The sequence below is a fragment of the Cottoperca gobio genome, chromosome 14 (genome assembly GCF_900634415.1).
Source record: "Cottoperca gobio chromosome 14, fCotGob3.1, whole genome shotgun sequence".
NCBI lineage: Eukaryota > Metazoa > Chordata > Actinopteri > Perciformes > Bovichtidae > Cottoperca > Cottoperca gobio.
The window spans coordinates 739,545-765,874 of NC_041368.1; the positions used below are offsets into that span (position 1 = coordinate 739,545).

At 38.1% G+C, this 26,330-nt stretch overlaps 1 protein-coding gene across 17 annotated transcripts in view; it reads left to right on the plus strand.

The window, feature by feature from the left end:
* The window catches only part of dlg2 (discs, large homolog 2 (Drosophila)), a 229,376-nt gene that overhangs the window by 189,889 nt on the left and 13,157 nt on the right, over positions 1–26,330 (plus strand). For 12 of the 17 annotated variants that reach the window (XM_029449072.1, XM_029449077.1, XM_029449074.1 and 9 more), the window contains 12 exons: positions 1,622–1,746; positions 4,405–4,574; positions 5,171–5,307; positions 6,829–6,973; positions 7,322–7,487; positions 9,427–9,486; positions 10,931–11,083; positions 15,699–15,855; positions 17,588–17,690; positions 24,673–24,787; positions 25,243–25,419; positions 26,019–26,094. In XM_029449072.1, coding sequence (XP_029304932.1) covers positions 1,622–1,746; positions 4,405–4,574; positions 5,171–5,307; positions 6,829–6,973; positions 7,322–7,487; positions 9,427–9,486; positions 10,931–11,083; positions 15,699–15,855; positions 17,588–17,690; positions 24,673–24,787; positions 25,243–25,419; positions 26,019–26,094 — 1,584 coding nt within the window. The remainder of the gene's footprint in view (positions 1–1,621; positions 1,747–4,404; positions 4,575–5,170; positions 5,308–6,828; positions 6,974–7,321; positions 7,488–9,426; positions 9,487–10,930; positions 11,084–15,698; positions 15,856–17,587; positions 17,691–24,672; positions 24,788–25,242; positions 25,420–26,018; positions 26,095–26,330) is intronic. The other 5 variants (XM_029449075.1, XM_029449079.1, XM_029449080.1 and 2 more) reach the window with 5 other exon arrangements.

Consider the following 26,330-nt stretch of genomic DNA (forward strand, 5'->3'; position numbering starts at 1 on the left):
TGAATTGTGTGGGGACCAGTTAGGACTTTATGTGCCCATGCTAGCTTTTGCAGGAGTTTTTGGTCATACCACCTTTAGAATGCAATGTCAAGAAATAAACAACACACATGTACTGCCAAAACATGTCCTGGCCTAAAATAGCTTATTAGAAGGTGATTTGTTATTAAATTAATTCATGCAGATTTTAAAGGCAAACAGCATGAAACAGTTTTATCCCTTACAGCACTATAAAACGATTTGTGTGCTGAAGCAGATGTGGCATAGTTGACATCATCTCCAAGTCACTGAGATGGAAATATCGGCCAAGTGGATAATAATAGGCGCAGAGTGGAAGCAGTTTTGACATTTCCAATACAATCAGGAGCAGAGACAAAGCCAGACCAACAGCAAACGTGAACACGACAACTAACCAACAAGGAGAGCAGTGGGGCTTCAGAGAGATGAGATTTCATACAGACTGTAGCCAGCCTCCATCCATACTCCAGGACCTCCATATTTATCATCAGCCATCAGAGGATGATCAAAACCATCTTGTTTAGTCTCTGAGCATAGACAGGCCTGTGTCTGGTCCTCTCAAATCATTGCCTGGGAGAGCTAAACAGGTTCAGCGTTCCAGGCATCCAGGCCTTGCAGGGACACTCAGTGGGTTTTGTAATCTAGAGAAACTACTATTCCCATCAGCTAACAACTTAATCAAAGCTTGGCTTTCATTTCGTGAGTGGACATCCAGGGGATTTTATTTGCAGATCCGACAAAGTGCAGCCCCTTGCTCTGAAGGACCTGGTGTGTTCCTGCCGCCCTATAAATGCAATATTTCATAGTATGTCATGATATTAAAGAGCCAGGTTAACTCAGGAGAGAGGCTGGGATTCTGTAATGATAAACTGAAGACTTTACACCTCTGACCACTTTGTAATCATACTGAGAGAAGTGACACTATGACGCCACTTTTTTACTTGTGCTTTTCAACAGGATTAAAGTCAACATTTAGAAAAGGAATGTCTAATATATGTATACTTTAAAGGTAATGACGATGATTGCAAGGACAGTTGTTGTTGTTTGCACAGTGCTGTCAAATAGTACACAAGATGTATTTTATCATGTGTGTCAGTAATTCCCAACCGGTGGTACTTGTACGCCAGGGGGTAAATATCCAGTTGCAAAGGGAAATGTGAAAGGGTTGTGGAGTAGCTCAGCTGATTTGAAAAACTACATATTAATGAATTTAAACTAGAAAAAAAGATGCATCTACATATTTGTGTTTAGGGAGAAAATTAACATACAAATAAGATTGTAAATTTGTTATGCTGATCCTTACTATACTCTATTTATTTGCAATAACCAGTAAACAGCTGGTAAAACATGTGGTTTAATATCAGCTCAAATTAACACATTTGGAACATGACAGATGTGTTCATTTCATAAGGCTTGGTTGGTATATATGCATAATGAAAAAAAGATGGCATAGTTAATGTACAATATGTCCACTGCCAGACACTTGCATCAGCATTAACATTAGCGTCAATGTAAAAGTAAAAAACAATTGGCTGTCTCTTCATTTAAAGGATAACAGCAGCAGTAATCATGTTTTCTTATATCCGGACTGTTTCCATGGCTGCAGGGTAACTCAGGGTTGGGCTTTAGCATTGCGGGAGGGACAGATAATCCACACATCGGTGACGACCCCGGCATCTTCATCACTAAAATCATCCCTGGAGGAGCTGCAGCAGAGGATGGTCGACTGAGGTCAGTCACGTACACCACGCAGGTTTTTAATAAGAGATACCTAGATACCTACCTTTTATCCAGACCTGGCAAAGAAAAAGTTGTGAAAAGTTGCAAGTCTCAAAAAGAAAAATCTCTTGATGATTTAAAGATAATCTCTCTCACCACTCCACTGTGGATAGATAGATATAGAATATAATGTAATGTCAATTAACTTGAATGTTGTTTTTTTTGGTACTTTTGAAATTTCCATTCCAGACTGAAGATTTACTGTAAAGACTATCAGAGCTCAGTCAGCAATGATGTTGCAGAGTACTAAATAATCATTGTTGTCATTTTGTTAACAGTTATATATATACATACTAGGGCTGTCGAATTAACGCATTAATTTCGATTAATTAATCCCCCCCGGAAAGATGTTATGTCAGATTTGAAATTGCAGTTTATGTCAAACTGTTGGTCTGTATTGTTTAAGATAATTGTAGCAAACAAGATATTGGAGAAATAGTATTGAAATAAAAGACATGTTGACCAGTTTATAATGCTACTCATTGATTCACTCATCTTCCAAAATACATTTGAATATTTTGAAATGCTTCTCACAGCAAATATTGATATATGCGATTAATTTAGATTAATTAATCACAAAGCATGTAATTAATTAGATTCATTTTTTTAATCGCTTGACAGCCCTAATACATACATATACTATATACATATGCATATACGTATATACAGAATATTTGTATACTGTATTTCAGTTTTTTTTATTGATATTACTGGTTTTGCTTTCAGGCTAGTTTCTGTTATTTTCCAAGTTGCAGCTCTATTGCATTACTGTCAGATCACAGATGCTGGAGAGGAGTGTAATGCATGCACACCGTCAATCTCCAGCAAAAAGTACAAGAAGCAGGCCGGGCATAAATCACACTTAGCCTAATTGATAGTCACCCACTCCTAGGTGGGCAGCAAGACTAATGCATTATGGATGGAGGGGAAGTCTAATCTCTGTGAGGATGGAGGCCTTATAGGATTTGGTTTTCTATAACATTATGGAAGCCAGATACACTTTGTGTCGCTGCTCTGGGACACTGTAGCATAGCACTAAGCATACTTAATGCCTCGGTTTAAGGGACTACTTGGAGCGTTTTAATTGTTTCTCATGGAGTCTGTTGTTGAGAGGTAAAAGCAGGACTAGACCCACAAAACTAAACCCCAGAATTTTATTTCTAAAGGATGTATTTGTATTATATGATACAAAGTCTCAATGTATATTTAAAAATGCTCAGTTCAGACTGTTCTCACAATGTAGAACCTTTCCTTATTATTGGCTGTTCAATTAGTGATCACCAACAAGAGTTCTTCGTTGACCTACTTAAACATTAACTACATAATTACAACATACTGTAGGTGTACTACCTTAATGTATTATTACTATCTGAATTATGTCAATTCTAATAGAACCAGAAGAAAAGTAAACATAAGGTTTTAAAGATTTAAAGTTGAGATGAAATGAAGCCACATTCCTCTGTAGCTCCGTATCGCGCTACATTTTTAGCCCTCCTATTTTGTAGTGGTCCAATCAAATACGAAGATTTGATTTAAATCCCCCTTGTAACTGTACACCACTCAAATATTACGAAATATTACGTTTCACTGGGGAATATGTCACAGTACAGATGTATTTCTGCTAGAAAATATGATGAATAAGTATGCACATCTTTTTGCTCTGCTTCAGTGTGTGTGTGTGTGTGTGTGTGTGTGTGTGTGTGTGTGTGTGTGTGTGTGTGTGTGTGTGTGTGTGTGTGTGCTCGGTCCCAGCTGGTCCCCATGAACACCCTTAGGAGAGTTGTGTCCTTGAGTGCCAGGGCATGGCAGATTTGGTCAACACCTCAGGGGAATTCAAACTGACCCGCTCGCTGGCTCTGATATTTACACATGTGCTTGCACTCACAGGCTGCCTCTCTGTCCAACATCACAGACATACATTTAAAAAAATAATAATATGCACAACATTGCCTGCAATGTAAAACTCATGTTCAAGCACATGACCACTGCAGAGTAAATGTAATCTACTGCCAACATCCACACACAGTCACCTGTCATCAAATGCGTGTGTGTATGTGCGTCTGTGTATGTGTGTCTACAGGGTTTTGCAAATAATATAACTGCTCTGACTATACTGTAAACATGTTAGTAGATATTGAATTGAATTGAATACAATTTATTGTATTTACTGTATATGTATACATGTAAAAAACAACTTTAAAAAAACAATAAACAAACTGTCAATAAGCAAAATAAATGAACATTTCGTGTCTGAAATGGATGAGGAAGCAAAAAGCTTATCTACTCCTACCTAAGTATTCACTTGCATTCATTTGTTCCTGTTTTCTAAGCATTAAATTGTTCTTGTCAAACTTCTTAACACTGTTTCATCTTAAATGTGATAGAACTACTCTCAATACAAAATAGAAAAGTCAACATCATGTGCATACATAAAGCTGAAGGTTTGTTTGAGTCTCAAAAAAAGCCTTCAGGTCAAACACTTTTCCCACGGTGTATGCTGTGCTTACACCCGCTTTACCTTGTTTTTGAAGAATGAAATGTGTGAGTGTAGCCTTGCCCTTAATTATTGTCAAAAATAAGCATCATTAATCCACACTGTTTCTCTTCCAGAGTAAACGACTGCATCTTACGGGTGAATGATGCAGACGTGTCTGAAGTTTCTCACAGTAAGGCAGTAGAAGCCCTGAAGGTTGCAGGTTCTATTGTTCGGCTGTATGTGCGGCGCCGCAGGCCAATGCTAGAGACCATCATTGAGATCAAACTCATCAAAGGACCAAAAGGTGTGCTTAGACACACACACACACACACACACACACACACACACACACACACACACAAACACACATAAACACACATACAGTCCTGCTTAGCCAATCACACTCGGATTGATTGTGACTAATCTTTAAATATATTCACTTTGGTTGATGCTCATGTTAATACTTTCAGTGGTAATCAGATTTCCATTCACTGGTTACTGTTACTTCAAACATGCTTTGTATAAAATAAGATAATTTTCCTTGACCATGTATCCCAGTTTAGCTGAACATGTCAGACAGGGTATTCCCTGACTCAATTAAAGAAAATGGTGCTACATAATGTTGCAGGAGAGGCAGTATAGCTTTGTGTTTTTGGGGGGTTGTGGTCACCCAAAGTACAGTAGACCTTTCCTGTAAAACTGTTCATCCTAAAATAAAAAATGTGCATAGATATATTTAAACAAACTTTTATTTAAATATAATATTTAGATGTATAACTATTTACATGTATCATAACACATGATCATTATATAAAGGTGGTATATTATGATGCCTAACATAAATCTGTTATTCACCCAGAAACTAACCAATTACTTTTATATATGCAAACACACACACAGGGCTTGGCTTCAGTATTGCAGGTGGAGTTGGAAACCAGCACATCCCTGGTGACGACAGCATATATGTCACCAAGATCATTGATGGTGGTGCAGCTCAGAAGGATTGCAGGCTACAAGTAGGAGATAGGCTGTTAATGGTGAGTACACAATCAATTTACATGTTAAAAGCTTGCATAAGGATATCTCATAAAAAGGATTATTGCACTACAGCACATCTTCAATGAACCTCAGTGGAAACATTGGAATATTGATTATCAAAATAGCTAACACAATATAGTAACTCGAAATATGGAAATCGATCTTCATTGTAATGCAATCTAATACAATAGTTGGGTAATAAACATGTCATTTGTTAAGTTTAGAATTGTTGAATTTTTTTATCTCTGTGGTCCTTTTGGGGCTGTAGTTGTGTTGTGGAATTGGATCAATCATACTGTACCATCACACTGGTGTTTCTGTTTGTACTTGTGGGGCTGTGACTCAGGAGGGAGTGTGGTCGTCCACCAATCAGAAGGTTGGTGGTCAATCCCCACCCGTGCAGTTGTTCGACTGAACCCCAAATTGCTGCCAATTGAACAGCATGTATGCTCCTGATGGTGGCACCCGTGTGGCGGCACCCGTGTGGCGGCCTTTGCTCTGCCACTAGTGTGTGTGAATGGGTGAATACTGACTTGTGTTGTAAAAGCACTTTGAGTGGTTGCAAAGACTAGAAAAGTGCAATATAAATGCAGTCAATTTACTGTATGTTTATCTTAAGCTATAATAATACATGATATACATGATTTGTTGATTATATTTTGTGTAAGTAATCTGAATCTGAATTTAAGGAATAAAAGGAATCAAGGATCCTTTATTGTCATTCTTCATTCAACGAAATGCAGTTGTAGCTTCATGCTACAACCGAAAAACATGACAAAACAGAACAGAACACAAACAGTAGTAGTCCATTCCTGAAGTGAATTTGCAAGAGGAGTTATGTAAACAAACAAAAACATTGGTGGATTCTGTGGGCACATGATATGGTATATGGACATAGTAACTAAAGTTATCAAATAAATGTAGTGGAGAAAATGTTAGCCTCTGGATTGTAGTAGAATAGAAGTATAAAGTAACAGAGATTGGAAATATTAAGTACAGTTCTTGAGTAAATGTACTTACTTTCTTCCACCATTGCTTATAGCCCCATGACGTCACACTGATCCTACTAGTGAGTTTTATAAATAACCTAACCTTTGTCATGTTAATACAACTGTCACAATTATGCAGACCGATATTCAAGAGACTAATGGTGATTCCATGAATCAGGTTACACTTTGTAATATACATTAACCACCAGAGTATCAATCAGACAATGTGCTTGGAGGCGACAACAATCTTCCTACAGCTTCAGTATAAATGATAATTAAATTATGAAATGAGTCCCTGGCACAGATTTTGAAAGCAAGAAAGTGGCAACCTACTGGCTCAGTAGAATAACAGCAAGCTTTGTCTTGAGGAGGGCATCCCTCCTGCTTAACCAGCGCTTAAATTAATTCCTACTGCCGTGTTCTCACCCGATCACCATCTGTCATAATCCAGTCTCCTGGAGGCAGGGAACTGAGCTGTAAGAAAACACAAGGCAGCATCTGAAACTCCTGATTGTATCTGTGTCTCGACAGGTGAATAACTACAGCCTGGAGGAAGTGTCTCATGAAGAAGCTGTGGCCATTTTGAAGAACACGTCGGACGTGGTATACCTAAAGGTGGGAAAGCCCACCAATGTCTACCTATCAGATCCCTATGGGCCTCCTGATATCACACACTGTAAGTCATCACCTCTTGTATTTGAACTGATTACTCATTAGTTGGCTAGTCCTCTGCTGTTAGAAAAGTGTAACCAGACTGCAGAGAGCCTTCAGCACATGTAAAAGTGTATCCTGTTTGATGTGAGATTTGTGAGCATGACTGAAAATCAATTTTAAGTAACAAATGTATAGCTGCATCCATTGATTGTCACCAAAAAACAACAAGCTAAAAGAGCTAAAAAGCTTAATTGAACTGCAGAATCGGGTGACAATCACTTAACGTCGTCCGTTTATCATTTAAAGCTAGTTATACATTTTACTGTGAGTATATATAATTCCAATGTTGTGTCTCGCTCTTCCTACACAGCTTTCTCTCCAGCCATGGAAAATCATATCTCTTCCCCCATCAACAGTGGTACTCTGGAGTACAAGTCTGGTCTCCCGCCCATCTCCCCCAGGAGTTATTCCCCCCTCCCGAAGCACTTACTTGGGGAAGAGGATATAAACAGGTTGGATGGTTTTTCCTTCTTACGGTAATTACCTCCCTTCCTACCACACAACTAGAACTACATGTTTGTCCACCGCGCTCCTCCTGTTTTCCCCTTTGTCCTGACTCATCTGTGTTTGTGTGGCAATTCAAAAAGTCCTTCAAACTCCATGTTTCTCTGTGTTTGAATCACTTGGGTTTTTTTTAGAAATAAAAGAGTTCTGTTACCTTTGATCCCCATTCAGAATCTGCATCACTACATTCTGATCACGTTTACTAAACAAAGCGTCTCCAGAAACAGCTGTAACCACTGGTCTGCTGTAGTCCTGTATTTCTGTTGTACTGTGTTGTGTTTGCATCTCAATATGATTTATTTCTGAACAATGTGTTGTCAGTGTTATGTGACTCATGCCTGGAAACCATTGGAGCATCAAGCTTTATAATTAAACACAACAGAGCCATATTACTTCTGTTGTGTACCGCTGTTGGTGGTACAAGCTGTGGTTTAGAAAGGCTTTGTTAGAGTTGGTTATCAATGGAAATTATGTTGTTATAGTAATGATTGCCTCGGGTACAGCAGTCGTTCATCACTGCACAATGACATGACATATCATGTATATAATAATGACATTTTTGATAGAAAACTGTATCTGTCCATCTTGTGTGTTTCTGTGGCATCAGTGGCAAAGACAGATGTTGCTTTTTCATCAGAGCTTTGTTGTGTATTTTCCAGTAGTTTTAGAATTTAAATGACCTCTGAAAATGTCACAAATGTCTGCTGCTCTCTCTTTGACTTTTTCCCTTTACTCGCGTATTTTACTACCGCTTGGGTTTTTAGTCCCTCTTCTCTGGCAGCTGCTCCCAGCCCCAACAGAGGAAAGCTTAAGATGTCTCAGTAGAATCACAGCCAAACATTAGCAGCTCCCCACCTCAGCTGCCCTAACACCTAATCCTGCAGCAAGCTGCCACAAGGCTCTGGATCAAATCAGTCAAATTGCCTATCAAGAGTAAAGTGTACATCTTTCTGCTGCTTAACAAACACAAGGTTCATACATAAATGTATATATATAAATATATATATATTATAATTCACTGTATTTACAGTAGAACTGCAGACAAAAGCAGATGTTTAGGCAGCACAACAAGGACACGTGGTGGACATTACAATGAACAAACGAATACGCCCACTCCATAATACTTCTCTCTTAGATTAGTTCATTGTTGGGTGCTGTGGCATGAATTATGTTGCGTTATTATACTCCATTTGCAAAACAAAGAGCAGTGGAGAAATATTGCAGCAGAGTGATTTAGGAGGATAACTAAAGGACCCTGAGTTAATCTTTGTTGAGTGAAGGATTAGTCCTCCATTCTTTTTGGAGGTAAGAGGTTTACTATTTGCTCTTGGCCAAGGTGATTGAGATTACCTTGCTGATCTAAAGTGCAGCACATCGTCACTCTTGTTCACTGTGTTGTACACATACAGTCAGAACAAACAGTGGGAATATTACAAAGCCAAGTGGATCCTCACTTTCTGTAATAACTGATAATGCATCTCCAGTATCTTTTTACAGCTGTGGAAAGTAAAAAAAAATTCTTAATACGCAAAATTCTAAATGTCAGAATTTTGAATATTGATATTTCTGTTAGGCCAAGACAGGGAAGAGGGGAGAAACTTCTGCTTCATGAGCAGGAGCAGAAAGTAGTTCTGGCAGGCAGCTACTCTCCCTAGATATCATGCGCTCTTAACAATTTGAAACCGCAGCTTATGCACTAAAGTCCTCATGTCCACTCCACTAAAATGAAGGCAGAAACACCTAGATAGGAAAGCAAGCAGGGTATAATTTATTTTCCCTTTATTGCCTGCCATTTGAAACTTCCTCTTCTAGTATAATAGACACTTTCATCAGTGTCTCAAAGTATGAACAAAACAAAATCAACTATTTGAATTTAAATGGCAAAAAAGTTTACTTTTTCCATCCTATTAGAAATCCCTCGTTGGATGACGGGGAGAGTCAAAGGTTTGATTCCCAGCACTTCCAGTTGAGGTGAGATATTTATCGTGCTCAGTCACCTACTGCACGCCCTAGCATGTCCTTCCTCGCATGATTTTGGTGGCAAGGAATAGTTGGAAATAGAAATAACGTCATGACACATTTTTAAGCATGAGCCTCTTTTCATTTTGATTCGGATGCCTGGCTTAGTAATGAATACATTCCAAAGTGCTCATGAATGTCTCTACTTATATCTCTCTCTTTTATTATCTATAAAATATATAAATAATTACTTTTTAAAATGTTAGCATGCATACTTATGTTATGTACAAAAGAGAGTATTCCCTGTTCAAATAAGTTGGCTATCAATGAGGACGTTAGTTTGTCTCTGACTGGTGAGCATGCTGGAACATTACATCCAATCTCTTACAATTAAGAGTTGAATTGATAAGAAATAAAACATACCCTGGCTCAATCCAATGCACTCAGGGGTTTTACTGCTAGTCTTACTTTGTTTTGTCAATTTGATTATTGGACTGAAAATAAAACAGACACAGACCATGACAGTCAGCAGCTGTACTTCTTCTCCCTCTTTACTGAGACAGACTGGAGCTACAGTGACTCACTATCACCTCTAGAGGAACAAGTGGTATTACAGACTGGACGGAGCGCAGCTAGCTGTTAGCATGCTAACTTTAGGAGATATCTTTGCAACACAACACAGAGACGTCTTTAACATAACGTCTTCACTCTCTCTTAATAATGTTGGTTTATTGTTTTAATGTTATAAACTTAAATTCTAGCATATCTTACACATTACATCTTTTATCCTAACAAAATACACAATATTTAAGAGCTCTTTGATCAGACTGCTGCATCCGTTTACATATCCAAAATGAATTTCCTTTAAACTGTAAATAATTTAGCTTTTAGATATCAAATAATGTTATTTACCACTATGGGACATGACGATAGAAACTAGTTTAATAAATAACCATGTCAGTGAATGAAAACAAATTGCATTAATCGATTAATCGGTTGATCAATGCGATAACATGAACTCTTAACAATGCTTATAATCTATTATTTATTATAGTCATTTATCAAGCAAAGAATGATAAACATTCTCTGGTTCCAGCTTCTCAAATATGAGGACTTAAAAAATATTTAAAGACATCACCTTGTGCTGTGGGAATTGTCCTGAGCATTTCAATATTTTCTGATATTTGATAGACTAAACGATTAATAGATTGAACAAATTTAGTGTTTTGACCAGTAAAAACTATATATATATATATATATATATATATATATATATATATATATATATACCAGTACTTCCTCCTACTCTCTCGACTACGTCTCATACTGCTATAATTCTATTATTCTTCCATCTCTCATCTGTGTGCCTCCATTATCTTTGTTTATCCCAGACCCTTCATCCCCGCCCTGTCTTTGGACACTAACCTCTCTGCTCTTGTCTCTCACTCCACTGTAGGCCTCCTGAGCCAGTTTACAGCACTGTGAACAAACTATGTGACAAAGCACCCTCCCCCCGACACTATTCCCCAGTGGAGTGCGACAAAAGCCTCCTCCACTCCGCCCCCCTCCCATATCACTTAAGCCTGTTCCCTGACTCGGACATCACCAGGTACTTCACACCACCAGCATCACCACCTCTCTGCACTCCACTATTATGACGGCTCCCACCATACGAATGGCATGCCATGTTACCATATCGTCTTTTGCAACCACCTGGTTTCTCTCATGCACTCAGTTGCTTGCTCCTCCTTTGAGTTCCCGGAAACCACGTCTTGATGTTCTTTTCTCAAGCTTGCATGCCTTTCTTCCCTCCACGTTCTCTCTCTCTCTTCAGGGCTCTGATTAATCACCTCCACAATGCCAATTTTATCCAGGGGTGGAAGAAAAAGTAGAAAAACCACACTGTATAACTCCGTATCAATTTAAAGTATTTAATTTAAAATGTTAGTTAAATGTATGTACAAAACAACGGTCTATTTCAGAATAATGTTTTTTTTATTGGATTATAATTATTGATGTATTGATGATGTCCATCCTTTTTATATTGCATATGGTAAAGGTGGAGCTTATTTTAATTATTTAATAGCTGGGTAGCTTGTGAATTTCCCACCAGAAGGAAAAAAAAGTCTTATCTTATCCTAACCTTTCAATGAAATCATAGTTTATTTGTTGATTATATTTTCTATCTGCAAAGTAGCTAAAGTTGTCAAATAAAGATAGTGGAGTAAAAAGTACAATATTTCCTTCTGTATTGTAGTGGACTGGAAGTATAAAGTAGCATAACATGGAAATACTGAAGTAAAGTACAGTACTTGAGTAAATATACTTTGATACTTTCTACCACTGGTTGTGGAAGTGTGGCTTCCACCATAGATAGAGGGACTCATTTGTCAGTGGCAAAAGAAGAATGTGTTGGGATGATGTAAGAATTAGAAAGTCTCTGAAACAAATTCAGCACTGTTGCACTTCATGTTTATACCTCTGGCTGTAGGTCTAAGTTAGCTTGGTGATCTAAAGAAGGATATCTACTTAAAGTGGTATGTGGGTACACAACCATTAGGTGCTTCCCATTCGGGTAATTCTGTTTCTTCTCATCCTTGCTCCTCCAGCCCATGACTCAAATATCGATAATAATAATTCATATTGATAATAATAATGGCGCAGCAAGGTCTGCCATAATCAAGGATTTTCAAACCCCTTTAATGTGTATCAAAGCACACGAGGATAATAAGGTAAATTGTATCGTATCGTATCCCAACGGCCCTTTAATTTGAATCTCTCCAGCTCTTCTGATAGGACAGTGAAGTAACAGCCTGCTGCCGTAGAAAAAGCAACATTACTGTAATATGAATATTGTGGCATGGTTGTAATACTGTGTAAGGCGCTACCTGTGGATACAAGAACAAATCAAATCAAATCAAATCAAATTTATTTGTATAGCCCAATATCACAAATTATACATTTGTCTCAGTGTGCTTTACAGACTGTACAGGTCAGGTACTGCACCAACAGCAGCTCTAACATTATTAATGTTTACATATTAATCATTAATGAATCATAAAAACACTGCAATTTTGTTTGTTTTCCTATTTTCAGTTAGGGCAACATATATTGTCAAAGCTGCACAGTAGTACCATCACAAACAATATCTAGATGTTGTGTGTTTTTAGATGTTTTTATTGCTCACTCATGTTGGTTCTGTTCTTTAAGTAATTTACAGATTTTAATAGTCTATCGGTATAATTTCATTGACGACCTGACACACCAGTAGACCTATAGTCTTGTGTTTTTCTTTAAAACTGGGACAGATGAGATGCTGTCGAGTTTTGCCATCTCCTCAAAACACTGTAGTGAGAGAGGATGTCCCATCTGGTGAATACTATCCCTTCACCCTCGCGTCTCTGTCTCGCTTCCCTGATGGTGGAGCTGAGATGTGAGGAAGAAATGTGAGTGAGTCATGTTAGCCAAATGGAAAGCACACAAATGGAAATGGAAGGTTATGGATTGATTTGGTCATAAATGTGACACTGCAGAGGCTGTTGCATGCTTCGTGGGTGACGAGTGAGCTTGTTTGTTGTAGTTGCACACTTGTACTAACAGAATTATTTTAACCTTGATCTTTAACCTCTTACCAGTGCCCAACCCTAACCACATACCACCTCTGTGTTTATACATACATTCACCAAAAACGGTTTGCTTTCAATACAATAATTCTGTGTATGTATAAAATACATACAAATAGTCTAAGGAAAGATTGTAAAGCCCTCTGAGGCATGGCTGTGAATTTGGGCTATATAAATAAAAGTAACCCAAAACTGAACCAACCAGCAGTGAGAGGTTCTCCTCTCTGTAGAGATTTCACATGCTGCAGCTTGTGATGTGGATGTTAACGCAGGCAACACACAGCTTGTGTCTCTGAGTCTCTGTGCTGGTTTGAGTTAGAGAGAGTTGGTGTCATCATAGAGAGTGTGTTTTTGCACTCTGCTGTGCTCCTCACAACACAAGAGCTCAGTTTAACAATTTCCTTACAAAACAAACGTTTCACTTCAGGACAATACCTTCTTAGGTTTAATACATTAGGATTCTCTGCAGATACTGTACAGAGATCATTTTTCAGACTATGAAAATATCAGGAACAAGATATTCATGTTCATAAAGTTCCATAATTAATTATGCATTTTGATTTAATTGAGTGTCTCATGCAAGTATAATAACATCAGCAACAAACCAGTCACTAAGTGCTTTTTTTCTAATGACTGATCATAGACTATGGGGTTTATTCACAGAAATTGTGCTAGGTATGTCATACCTGTCAACCCTCCCGTTTTTTCAGGGATTATCCCGTATTTTTCCTTCTATCCCGTTTTCCTCCCGTTTAAATATTTTCCCGTAATTATCCCGTATTTTTACGATTAAAAAAAATGTACAGTGGCCTCCGATAGAGCAGGTGGCAGTATTATGTTTAACTTTAGCTGAAAAACATTATCCGCCAGTAAACACACAGAAGAAGAAAACAGGAACAATAATACAGAAGAAGACGAAAACATATGATGAGAGTTACAGTGAACGGGAGATAGATGGAGACGCAGTTGTACCTGCCAAACAAATTAAAACTTTATGTAAGTACCAAATGTGAGAAGACCTTCCCTTATTTAATAAAAAGCAGAGTCGGGCAAACTTTGTAAAGTGTGCCATTCAGATGTTAGCTAAGCATTGTCGCCAGCATGAACAATCGTCCAAGCACAAGCACGAGGCACAAAACATACACTGTCAATGACTTCATGTGTGACAAGAACTGTGTCGGAGGCAAACCAAGTGACCAAAGCTGAGGGAAAGATGTCGATGCTTTGCGTTAAAAATAATGTAGCCTTCAGCTTCTGCGTTGATTTCAGTCACAGTGTAGCGGACATGTTCCCCGACCCTGCCATCGCAAGGAAGTCCTCGTCGGGTGGAACAAAAGCCACACAACTCATCAATCATCAAATAAATTGATATTAACTAATAAATAAAATACATAAAATATATAAACATGTCTGTACAAGTAATACATACTTTAAATAAACATGTATTTCCTGAACCCGTCCCCTATGTGTTTACGTTTACATTATATGGGTAGGGGCTGGGTGGCTGAGAGCTGATTAAATATGGGCGGAGTCCGCCAAAAAATTTCCCTTATTTTGAAATTCCAATGTTGACAGGTTTGATATATATATATATTGCTCCATTAGTAATATCAGAGTTTATGCTCAAATGTACAATGTGTTACAATTTTGCATAAAACATCATGAGTTTATACATCCTATTGGCTTTTTTCATCAAGTTAAAACCTCCAAGTTTCTGAAACGCTGTGTCTTCAAATATTGGTGAATAGGAGTAAACATTGGGTACTGAGCACATCAGACAAGTACCTATGAAGAACAAGAGAAAATTGAACAAACACTCAACAGCTTTGCTCTAAAAAGCCTCAAGCAAAGGGCTCATACTGCCCAATGATATGCCTTTGCTTCTTCATGCCCCTGTAGTTTATGTATTCACCAGCAGATGACAGTATGCTGCTTACCTTCATGATGACATTGCTAAACTTATCAAATTAGCAAAATGCAAAATAGTTTGATTTCAGTGTTGTTTAGTCTGCAAAATATCCTTCCTGTTTGACAATGCAGAAGAATAACTACTCTCCTCACACAATAGGTTTCATTCCGACCTTTCTCTTTATTTGTACACTATAGGCACTTATTCAGTAATAAACAACAAATGCATTTTTTATATGGGCTGCCTTGAACCAAATCTTCTTAAAATCAGAGTCTGTGGCCTAAATTTGAGTCAGTACACTGAAAAGTGTCCCTCGGTGTATGTTTGTAGACATTCCATGTGTGTTTGTGTGTGTGTGTGTGTGTGTGTGTGTGTGTGTGTGTGTGTGTGTGTGTGTGTGTGTGTGTGTGAGTGATAGAAACAGAGAGAAAGCAAGTCAGTGTGTGTGTAAGCATGTGACGAGGTTCCTTTTCCGTCAGAACTGAATTGGGGACAAGTGATCTAAGTAGAGCACCATCCCCCTATGGAACACCAGCAGTCTTTGAGCTCCGTTGCCTGAGCAAAGCATCACTGAGGTTTTCTCGACATACCGCCGGTTGTTGTCCGCATCTCTGTCCTCCACCGGCCGAGCTGAAGATGCTGAAACCCACCGACTCCCCCGAGCTGATGTACTATCTGAACTGTCTGTACAGGGAACCTAGGAAGGTTGTGCTCCACAAAGGCTCCACGGGCCTGGGCTTCAACATCGTGGGCGGTGAAGACGGCGAGGGCATCTTTGTGTCCTTCATCCTGGCAGGAGGGCCCGCTGACCTGAGCGGAGAGCTGAGGCGAGGGGACCAGATCTTATCGGTGAGTGCACAAAAATCACATCAGCCTCATTTTATAGAGACAAGACACGCACCCATGTTGGAAAACATTCGAAAGTCATTGAGATTATAAATCAAGGATCATTTAATCCATCTGGATTTGGTGTTTTGGCTCATATGTTATAGATATGTGTGGCCTATTGGTTGAAAATGATTTGAACAGCTTGTATAAATCAAAATACAAGCTGCTTACATACAGATGTAATCAATCTGTTTACTTGTTACACCATATAAATAAAAAGTGATTACAAAAAAGATGGAGTAACAAGATTCCCTCACTGCAAGTACCAATCTACTTTTAAAATAGTCTACTTTTGTTAAACCTGTGTTCTTCCAGCATATTAATACACAGTGTAATAGTCCGACTGGCCTAGATTCCTTTTCAAGGCCAAACACTAACAACCTGGTTTTTTTCTGCTGTATTTCTCCAATATTTCAAGATGTAATGTGCATTTGTTTGATACAAGTTAGTTTATAGTATGCTGAACTTGTTAAATAGTATACTTTTCAGCTCCAGAATGTGTCTTGTATTCCTGGGTCTCCCATTCAGATTCCATTTTGAGACATCTTGTCATTGGAATATGTTTCATTTTATTCTAGAGTTAGTTCCAGGTTTTCTTCTGAATTGCACTCTTGTGCTCTGTTCTTCTGAGCAATGTAAACTGTAGAATGATGATCTCATCACCTATAAACACATCCTGAATTGTTTGGTCACAGTATCCACGACCGCCGTATAACAAATATTAGAAAGGACTACACAGTGCCAGTAGCTGGGAGGAAGATTGTTCTGCCTTGTTATAATTAATTATAATTAGTTATAATAGTTTGCCTCCCACACTGTGTAACAGACTACACTGTCGCATTGCTTTGTGATGTTATGGTATCGTATAGCCTGCAGATTGTTCAATCAGCATGTCACTGTCTGCCTGTTCATTTGTGTCCCGTCAGCACCTCGGCCTTGGTGAAAGCCGGCAACAGTGTCCTGGTTTTTCTTCTGTCTCTCCACATCTATTGACCATACTCTCTACTAGTGTGGCTCCCTTTGCACTTCCACCTGGGGCTCTTTGGTCTGTTGCCACTGTTCAGTTGCCCTAACACTAAAGGAAAGCACACTGACTGTGAAGGGAGAGTTGTGTCAGAGCGAAAAGTGTAAAACTGTGTTTTTCTCTTGAGTAAAACCACAGAAACAGGGACATCCTTTTATCGCCCTCTTTGAGAAATCCATTTTAATGTGTGTTGAATTGAGCCCGCCTTTCTTCACATTGTAATGAAGATAATCAGGTTCCAGCAGCAGCTCGTGTGATAATGTGAGGAAGTTGAAGACTTGCTATAGGATTATAATGAAAAATAGATTTAGCAAGGGAATTTAATACATTAATAAAATCTTTGTGTGTAGATGCATTCACTTATTACTATGTTTAGATGTTTCACACCTCTCCAAAAATGTTTGGATCCTTTAGAAAAGGACATTTATTGCAAATGTTGTCATCAGAAATATGAGGCAAATAGTGAGAGAGAGAGAGAGAGATCTACAGTACTGATTTAGATGATCATATCATAGATCATATAAATAAATAAATAAATCATTCTCACTCCATTCATTACACCCCAATCATGTCCAGAATACAGTTTTGCACTTAATCCGTTAAATAAATATAAAATGGAATAAAGCCGAAATCTAACCACAATAATCCTGTGAATGTTGTTGTTAACAGGTCAATGGTATTGACCTACGAGGAGCCACACATGAACAAGCAGCAGCAGCACTGAAAGGAGCTGGGCAGGTGGTCACCATCATTGGCCAGTACAGACCAGAAGGTGAGTTACTGTACAAACAGCACAAACATACACAAGACAATGCCGTACCCATTGAGTGGTTTGGTTCTAATCAGGCCAAGTGATGGCTCACCTTATGCTACAAGTTTATTCACACATCACTACCTTATACTTCCAAGTACACAAGCCTTGTTGAACAGTCACAATAAAAGCATCCCCAACAACTACATTTATTTTTGATCGAGAGCGACAAACATCAACCACACTACATTATGTACTGTTTGGAAATAGATCAAATCAAATCAAATCAAATCAAATTTATTTGTATAGCCCAATATCACAAATTATACATTTGTCTCAGTGTGCTTTACAGACTGTACAGGTTACGACATCCTCTGTCCTTAACCCTCGCATCGCACAAGGAAAAACTTCCTAAAAGAAACCCCAAAATTAAAGGGGAAAAAATGGAAGAAACCTCAGGGAGAGCAACTGAGGAGGGATCCCTCTCCCAGGACGGACAGACGTGCAATAGATGTCGTGTGTACAGGATAAACAACATAGTACAAATACAACATTTGACAGAAATTATGTTGTGTTGGAAAAAAAAGAAATAGAAAGTATGGATGAATCCAGGAAAATGTCAATAAGGCTTCCCGGTGTCCAGCATGATCCTGACGTAAACTTTATCAGTGGCAACCTGCCACATGAGAGACAGACACTCCGGGGATGATACCCCGGATGGTGAGTTAGTAACATACATTTACATAAATGCATACAGATAGAGAGGGAGAAGAAGAGAGAGGGAGGGGAAGAGAGAGGAAGAGAAGGAAGAGAGCAGGGAGGTGTCCCCCGGCAGTCTAAGCCTATAGCAGCATAACTAGGGGCTGATCCAGGGCAAACCTGAGCCAGCCCTAACTATAAGCTTTATCAAAAAGGAAAGTCTTTAGCCTACTCTTAAATGTGGAGAGTGTGTCTGCCTCCCGAACACAAACTGGAAGCTGGTTCCACTGGAGAGGAGCTTGATAGCTGAAGGCTCTGGCTCCCATTGTACTCTTAGAGACTCTAGGAACCACAAGTAACCCTGCAGTCTGGGAGCGTAATGCTCTTTATAAGGTACTATGAGATCTTTAAGATATGCTGGAGCCTGACCATTAATTGATTTGTAAGTCAGGAGAAGGATTTTGAATTCTATTCTGTATTTTACCGGGAGCCAGTGCAGAGCAGCTAATACAGGAGTAATATGATCCCGTTTCCTTGTTCTAGTCAATACACGTGCCGCTGCATTTTGGATCAACTGAAGAGTCTTAAGCGACTTTTTGGGACAACCTGATAACAATGAGTTGCAGTAATCCAGCCTTGAAGTAACAAATGCATGGACTAGTTTTTCTGCATCATTTTGAGACAGGATGTGTCTTATTTTTGCAATGTTACGTAGATGAAAGAAGGCAGTCCTTGAGATTTGTTTTATGTGGGAGTTAAACGACAGATCTTGATCAAAGATGACGCCAAGATTCCTTACAGTGGTGCTGGAGGCCAAGTTAATGCCATCCAGAGCTTCTATGTCATTAGAAAATGCGTTTCGGAGGCGTTTAGGGCCAAGTATAATAACTTCAGTTTTGTCTGTGTTTAACATCAAAAAGTTGCTAGACATCCAAGTTTTTATGTCCTTAAGGCATGCTTGAAGTTTAGCCAATTGATTGGTTTCATCTGAACCAATCAGACACATATCTTGGACAACAGACAAATAATACAAGAGCCTAGAAGAATAATGAGATTTTTACATACTGTATCTTTAGGACCGTGCCCCTCTTAAACTTGCAGGAGAACCCTCCTTCGTGTGGATGTTATGTCTGAAATATATTCATTCATTTAAAAGTTAAACATAAATAAGAGGCAGTGTTTTAAGGACTTCCTTGGTAGGTCTGCCTCCATGTTGTGACAGCATCATCAATCGGCACCTTAGCTGTGGAGGTAGGATTTATGTAGCATGAGAAAACATTCTTCCTGTGGGCAGCTCAGAGCAAAACAAGTCTACACTGGTCGTCAAGTTTGATGCCAGCCAAACATTTGTACCAACTTTGATTTGACATTTAAAAATCTCAAGGATTTGACTGAATGGTTCTCTTATGGATGAGATTTAAGATAAGGTGACACTTTACCTAAAGGTCTTCGTCAGAAAGTGTCCATCAGCTGTTTTTGTTTTTCAGAAAGTTATGCAGAAAGTGTTCACCTCAGTGTCATAAATGATCAGATATCTGGGAGGGAAAAGAAGAAAAGAGATGTGTGCTTGAGTCTCGCTCTGTGCATTTCTCCACTTAGTTGAATGGGTGGCAGGGGGAAGCAGTTGTATTGAGTTGTGCAGTACAATGACATTATCATGACTTTACTATCTTCATCTTTAAATTGTGCTGTTGCCATACATTACATGTATTTCTTCCTGAAACGTTCTTGGTCCCAAAGCCCAAAGACTACAATTGTTCAATCATTTCAAGTTTTCTTACTGACACCAAGTTTTCTGAAAAGGGTTAAGAAAAGGCAGTAATGATATGATCTGATTCATCAAACAACGTTCTGCTTTAATTAGGTTGTGATTTTTTTGTCGTGTACATCAGCATGTAAAGTGGAATAACCAATGAGGAGCGTGTTCATTCTGGTTCAAATCTACCAGACTGTCTTCCAACCCTCTGTAAGTCGCCATGTAGTGGTTCAGACAGCTTTGGTGACATACGTCATATGATTAAGGTCAACAGCAGCAGGATTTACTCTGCAGTCTGTGCAGGCAGTGAGTCATGGTCAGAGACCTCTCAATGTCTCAGAGGTGCCAAACTCACAAACTGTCACACCCTTACCGGGAGCTGTGGTGGTGTTTGCCTCATCTGCATCATTGTTTGTTTCTCTCCAATCTAAAACCTAACATTCAAGAGGTTGAAATGTTTATCTGTTGAGTCAAGGTTTCTGAATACATGTCTTGATTTATGCTTGGAACATCAGTCAGACCTGAGCATTGAGCACTGAGACTAGTTTTGGTGTTAAATTGCTTTTGTTTCTCAAACATGACACATTGTAAAAAGATTTAAATCCCAGAAGCTCATACTGATTTAGCTCCTTCTCACAGGAGACTATTCAGTAGTTTGGCAAAGATCAGTAGAGAAGCTATTTGACTTGGCATCAAGTTCAATCTGAAGCCTTCTGTAATCACGAGCCTTTAGAATTAGTTTCATGGAATGCTCCCACCTCACTTAGCCAACTCATGGCCTTGTTCCCGTCTGAGGTGGCATCTTACAGCTGACTAACTGGGCTCTAAACACCTCTGGGACTAACAACTGCTTTCTCTTCTTACCCATCAGAACTTGCTCTTTGCTCACCGCGACGGGCCCGCTCTCCTGCACCAGGTTTGTGCCATTGGCACCTGTGGCTGCTCTGAGCTTTAGCATTATTCCCCAGTGAAAGTCACTGAGTGAAGACTGCCTGTTTACGCCTCTTTAAGCATTTGACCCACTGAAGCACATCTGCCCCTTTCCTCTCCCAACCTGTTTGACTCTCACTCCTCTATTGCACGTGCACTTTTGAAACCCTCCTGACTTTACTATTTGTTCCAGTGACCGTTCAAAAAACGTTTCTTCTTTCCCTTTGAAAATGTAATTCAAATGTGGCAACAGACAACAATCCCCCACTCTAGCATTTCCAACCGCAGACACAACCGGATCACTTTCTGTTCTCTTCAGAGAAACCAACAACACAGGACACACTGCATTTCATTCCAAACAAACTGCGCAATATGCGGTGATAACATATTTTATTCTGTCCGTTGATTATCATATGAACAAGAAGATTGATCTTCTACTACTTCATACATCCTTAGCAACATGGCTACTGCATCCTCTCATGCAAGTAATAACCGTAAGAATCCCAAGGAACTAGATACCCGATCTCAGTGCTGTGATAAAAGCACCCGGCTGTATTATTAAGCAGGTATGATTTGTTACTTACTGATTAGAAGAAAGAATGTTTTTTATCACTCTCACTCTTTTCCTTCATTTCTCCGTCAATGGGGCTCTTTTGCCGGGTAGAATTTAGAAAGTTAACATTACTCCGGTTGTTCTGCTACCTGGGCATAGCTGTTGTAAGTGACTTTGTTGAGTTATAAACTATTTTTAAAGAGTATGCCTCCCTGTTATTATTGTATAACTTCCATAAGTATAGGCACAACTCAAGCACTATCCTCTCACTTTGTGCCTTAAATGAGCCTTTATTTTCCCTGGAGATCACAACCCGGTGAAAACAAGGCTCACAAAGAACCAACTTGAACGATGGTGTCGTTATTCGACAGCTATTTCATTGTAATCAGCATTTTCATCATAATGATGAGTTAAAGCAAAACAGTTGTCTATTGCCACTTTAAGTATACTGCGTTCTGGGGAGGTTATTACCAGTACAGTTACTCAGTCTAATGGCTCTATAAATTATTTATTTTGTTTCATTACATACCTTTGTTTCATTTTCAGTTCAGCTGTCAGCAGATCTTATTGAATGCTATTTTCCAAAAAAAGTGAGATGATAGTAACAGTCCACAGTGATCTAGAGTAACCAGTTATATTTGACAAAATTGAATTTTGTCATTTTTCATTTTAAATTGATTTGAACCCAAAATAAATTAAATCTAATTTGCCTCCATTCTCTTGGGATGTTGACAGATGGGTCAGCAGTGAATATCTCATAACCAAATAAACAACCAACCATAAACAAATTAATCCAAAACTATACTGCATGCATACGATCTGCACAATCTGATAGATGAATGACTGATAAAGCAAAAGAGCATACAAAGCAAACAAGTCGTCTTGTTTGGTGAGTCCGCCTGCACTCTCTGCCCCTGCACGGCTTATGAGCAGCCACAGGAGAGAGAGAGGGCTTTCCCTTTCTCTACTCAGTGCTGCACTCGGCAGTCACTGAACTGCACTGTGTGTAGAGAACAGACAGAAGGAGCACAATATAAGACAAAGACAACAGCAGTAGAAGATATAGCATCAAAGGGAACATGCAGACAGGTATGTGAGACCTATTTTAGATTGGCAGGAAAAAAACAATAGGAAGAGAAGTTTAATGTAAAAACTGTAGAAATTTCAGTTTCTAAAATTAGATTGAGATTTAGCATTTTGTTGTAACAACTATCCAGTGTAATTTCATTTCAGCTTCCTTTGCTCACATGTTTAGGCTCAGCCTTGTTATTTATTAAGAAGCCTAATTCATGGGTTGGTGAAGAAGCACATCAAGAGTTTTGTGCAAATGTGGCATACTGTAGACAATTGTAGCAGGTTTTCTTGGATAACAATAAAATGACATTATATCAGAATCAGAAATCCTTTATTGGTCCCACAATGGGGAAATGTACCTTGTTACAGCAAAAGAACATATGAAATAAAATGGCGAGTACACAATAATTAAATAGATAGTGGTTGATCAAATATTTATTATTTTCAGCTATATTTACAGTTTATCTTTTCTTGCCCTGACTTCTGAAATACAGGTTGTGCAGGCAGTGGTGGGTCATGTCATGATAGACCATGTCGAGTCTCTTTACTGCTCGATCTTTCTAAGTTAGCCAGCCATGCCTCAAGTTATCAACTTGTTCCTCCTCACATTACCCACACTGTCAGAAGAGGCATACTTGTCAACAGAGTGACTGGTTTCCACATCTTGACATCCTTTTTTACTTTGCTACGAGCACTTCAGTGCAAGACTTGAGACATCACTGACGGGAGATCATGCTGCATCAATGTAAACTAAATAAATGAATCATGTCCTTAGTCCTTAAACAAATGACCAGTGAAGTCTATAATACTGAAATGAATATTATTGAGAAATCAGCTTGTCTTTGGAGTATTTGCAAATAGGATCATCAATCATACAGAGTGTAGCAGTCTGCGTGAGGAAGAACATGTAAATTTCATTCAAAGTCATTAAAAATTAAAAAGCTGTTTATTACATAGACACAGATTACATAGACATTTATTACTAGATGATTCAATGTAGATGTAGACAGTGGTAAATAAGATGACATCAGTGTTCCCCTTTAAAACATGTGAAACGGAAATATAGGCTGGAATTGTTTTAGTTTAACTACAGAGTATTGATGACAAGTTAGTAGGAAATTACATTTCACCAACTTAGAGCATAATATTTTATGAGGTGTAAGTTTAAATAAATAGTATATATATATATATATATATATATATATATATATATATATATATATGTGTATATATGTGTAAATGTGTGTATATATACCGGTACATGTATATATACTATATACATGTATATATACTATATATATTATATATACTATATATGTATAGTATATATAATATTTATAGTGTATATATATACTATATATTGTATATATATTATATATACTATATATATATATATATATAATATATATATATATATATATATATAATTTATATATACTGTGTGTGTACATATATATATATATATATATGTACACACATAGTATATATAAAGTATATATACTGTATATATATATATATATATATATATATATATATACAGTATGTATACTTTATATATACTATGTGTGTGTATATATATATATATATATATATATATATATATATATATATATATATATATATATATATATATATATATATACTATATATATATATGTAATATAACAATAATGTAATATTGTATACACTTTTTATTGTGAGCTTAATTATTTAAATACATTTATACATATAGTATATATATATATATATACATATATGTTTACTATATGTATAAATGTACTTAAATAATTAAGCTCACAATAAAAATTGTATACGATATTACATTTTGAGTGCAAATTTCCCTTGAGCACACTTCCTTCTTTTATCGTCATCTATGTTGATTTCACTGTAACGAGAAAATAATCAAAAATTCTACTAAATCACTACACTTAATAGGGGACATTTTCATTTTCAGTAGCATCATTGGGCTGACCTCTGATCTTGTCTTGCAGAGTACGGGCGTTTTGAGGCCAAAATCCATGACCTGCGGGAACAGATGATGAACCACAGTATGAGCTCCGGGTCAGGATCCCTGCGTACCAATCAAAAGAGGTCGCTCTATGTGAGGTTGGTCTTTTTAGGATATCACTCTCATTTTGGTTGTTCAAGCTAAATTCAGAAAAAAAAGAAGCTGCCATGCCCCAAATGTCTTCTATGTGATGCACTTATTTATTCCAGGCTACATGGTAAAATTATATGAATACCGTCTTCTAAAAAGGTTGTGTTGTTTACTTTTCATACAGATGACTGAGAAGATGTGGCAGGGTGTGAACTGAATTAATGTAACGAGTGTACACACATACATGTTAAAACTAGGTTTGAGATATGTGACTGAAACACGAGAACATTTCTTATTATAGCATCCCCATGGACCAACAGTCACTATTTTGTCTGACCTGGTAAAGATGAGCTTCTAGTTCCTCACTACCAAATTAGAAAAGACCTCACATGGAGGAATAACAGTGAAAAAATAGGAATTCAGTGTATTTACTATACTAATCCTGATATCTCCCCCTGAATAGGGCACTGTTTGACTATGAGAAGTCAAAGGACAGCGGCCTCCCCAGCCAAGGGCTCAGCTTCAGGTATGGGGACATCCTCCACGTCATCAACGCCTCAGATGATGAGTGGTGGCAGGCCCGCCGTGTCACCCCACATGGAGACAGTGAGGAAATGGGTGTCATCCCTAGCAAAAGGCGGTGAGCACTGGATAGAAATGTGTCTGGTTGAGGAAATTCTAGAAGTCTGACTATGATTTGTAAGAATAATATTGATTGTGCTAAAAGAGGAACAATCGTTAGTTAATGCGGTGGCAGGGCCTCCATGACTGAGATGGAGGAAATCTTTTAAAACACAGACAACTTATTGGTTTCCCCCTATGCAGAAAAATAATGACAACAGAAGTCCTCTACACCCACTGGTGCTCTTGGAAAATAATTTTAAAAAACAAAGAAATATGCCCTCATCCATTGCTAGAGTGTGGCATAAGAAATCCAATAAGAAGCCTTCACTCAATATGTGCTGGTACATTATAAGAATACACCAATGCATATCAGCACTCTTGCATTTACTGTATCAGGATGTTTTGTCACACAATGAACCATACCAATAAGCAGTCTTATTACATGCAAGCACATATAAGACAACTCATTGACATCATATTCATATTCCTCTACATACATAGTTTCAGCAATGACGAGGAGAAAAATACATTTTAAGAAAGTCAGAGTACGAGTGTTTGAGAGTAATTCTGTTTCATCTCTGCGGTTAATGACTGACATGACTTTTTGCTTGGCAGGGTGGAAAGGAAAGAGCGAGCGCGTCTAAAGACTGTGAAATTCAATGCAAAGCCAGGGTCATTTGATTCAAAAGGGGTAAGTGCCTTTAAGAGAGGAGCAAAGGGGCAATTTGTATTATCACATTGATGAGGATTTTTAGTGTCTCTCAGATATAACTTCATATAGAAATCTTTACAGTGACTAATGGCTTCCTGTGCAATCAAATATAACTGTCATAATTTTCAGATGTTGGTTCTTTGGCTCCGTTGTTCTTACTGCAGTTTGATGTCCGTGCATAAATTAGTCAGAAAAGTTGGAAAGATGTGAGTGAT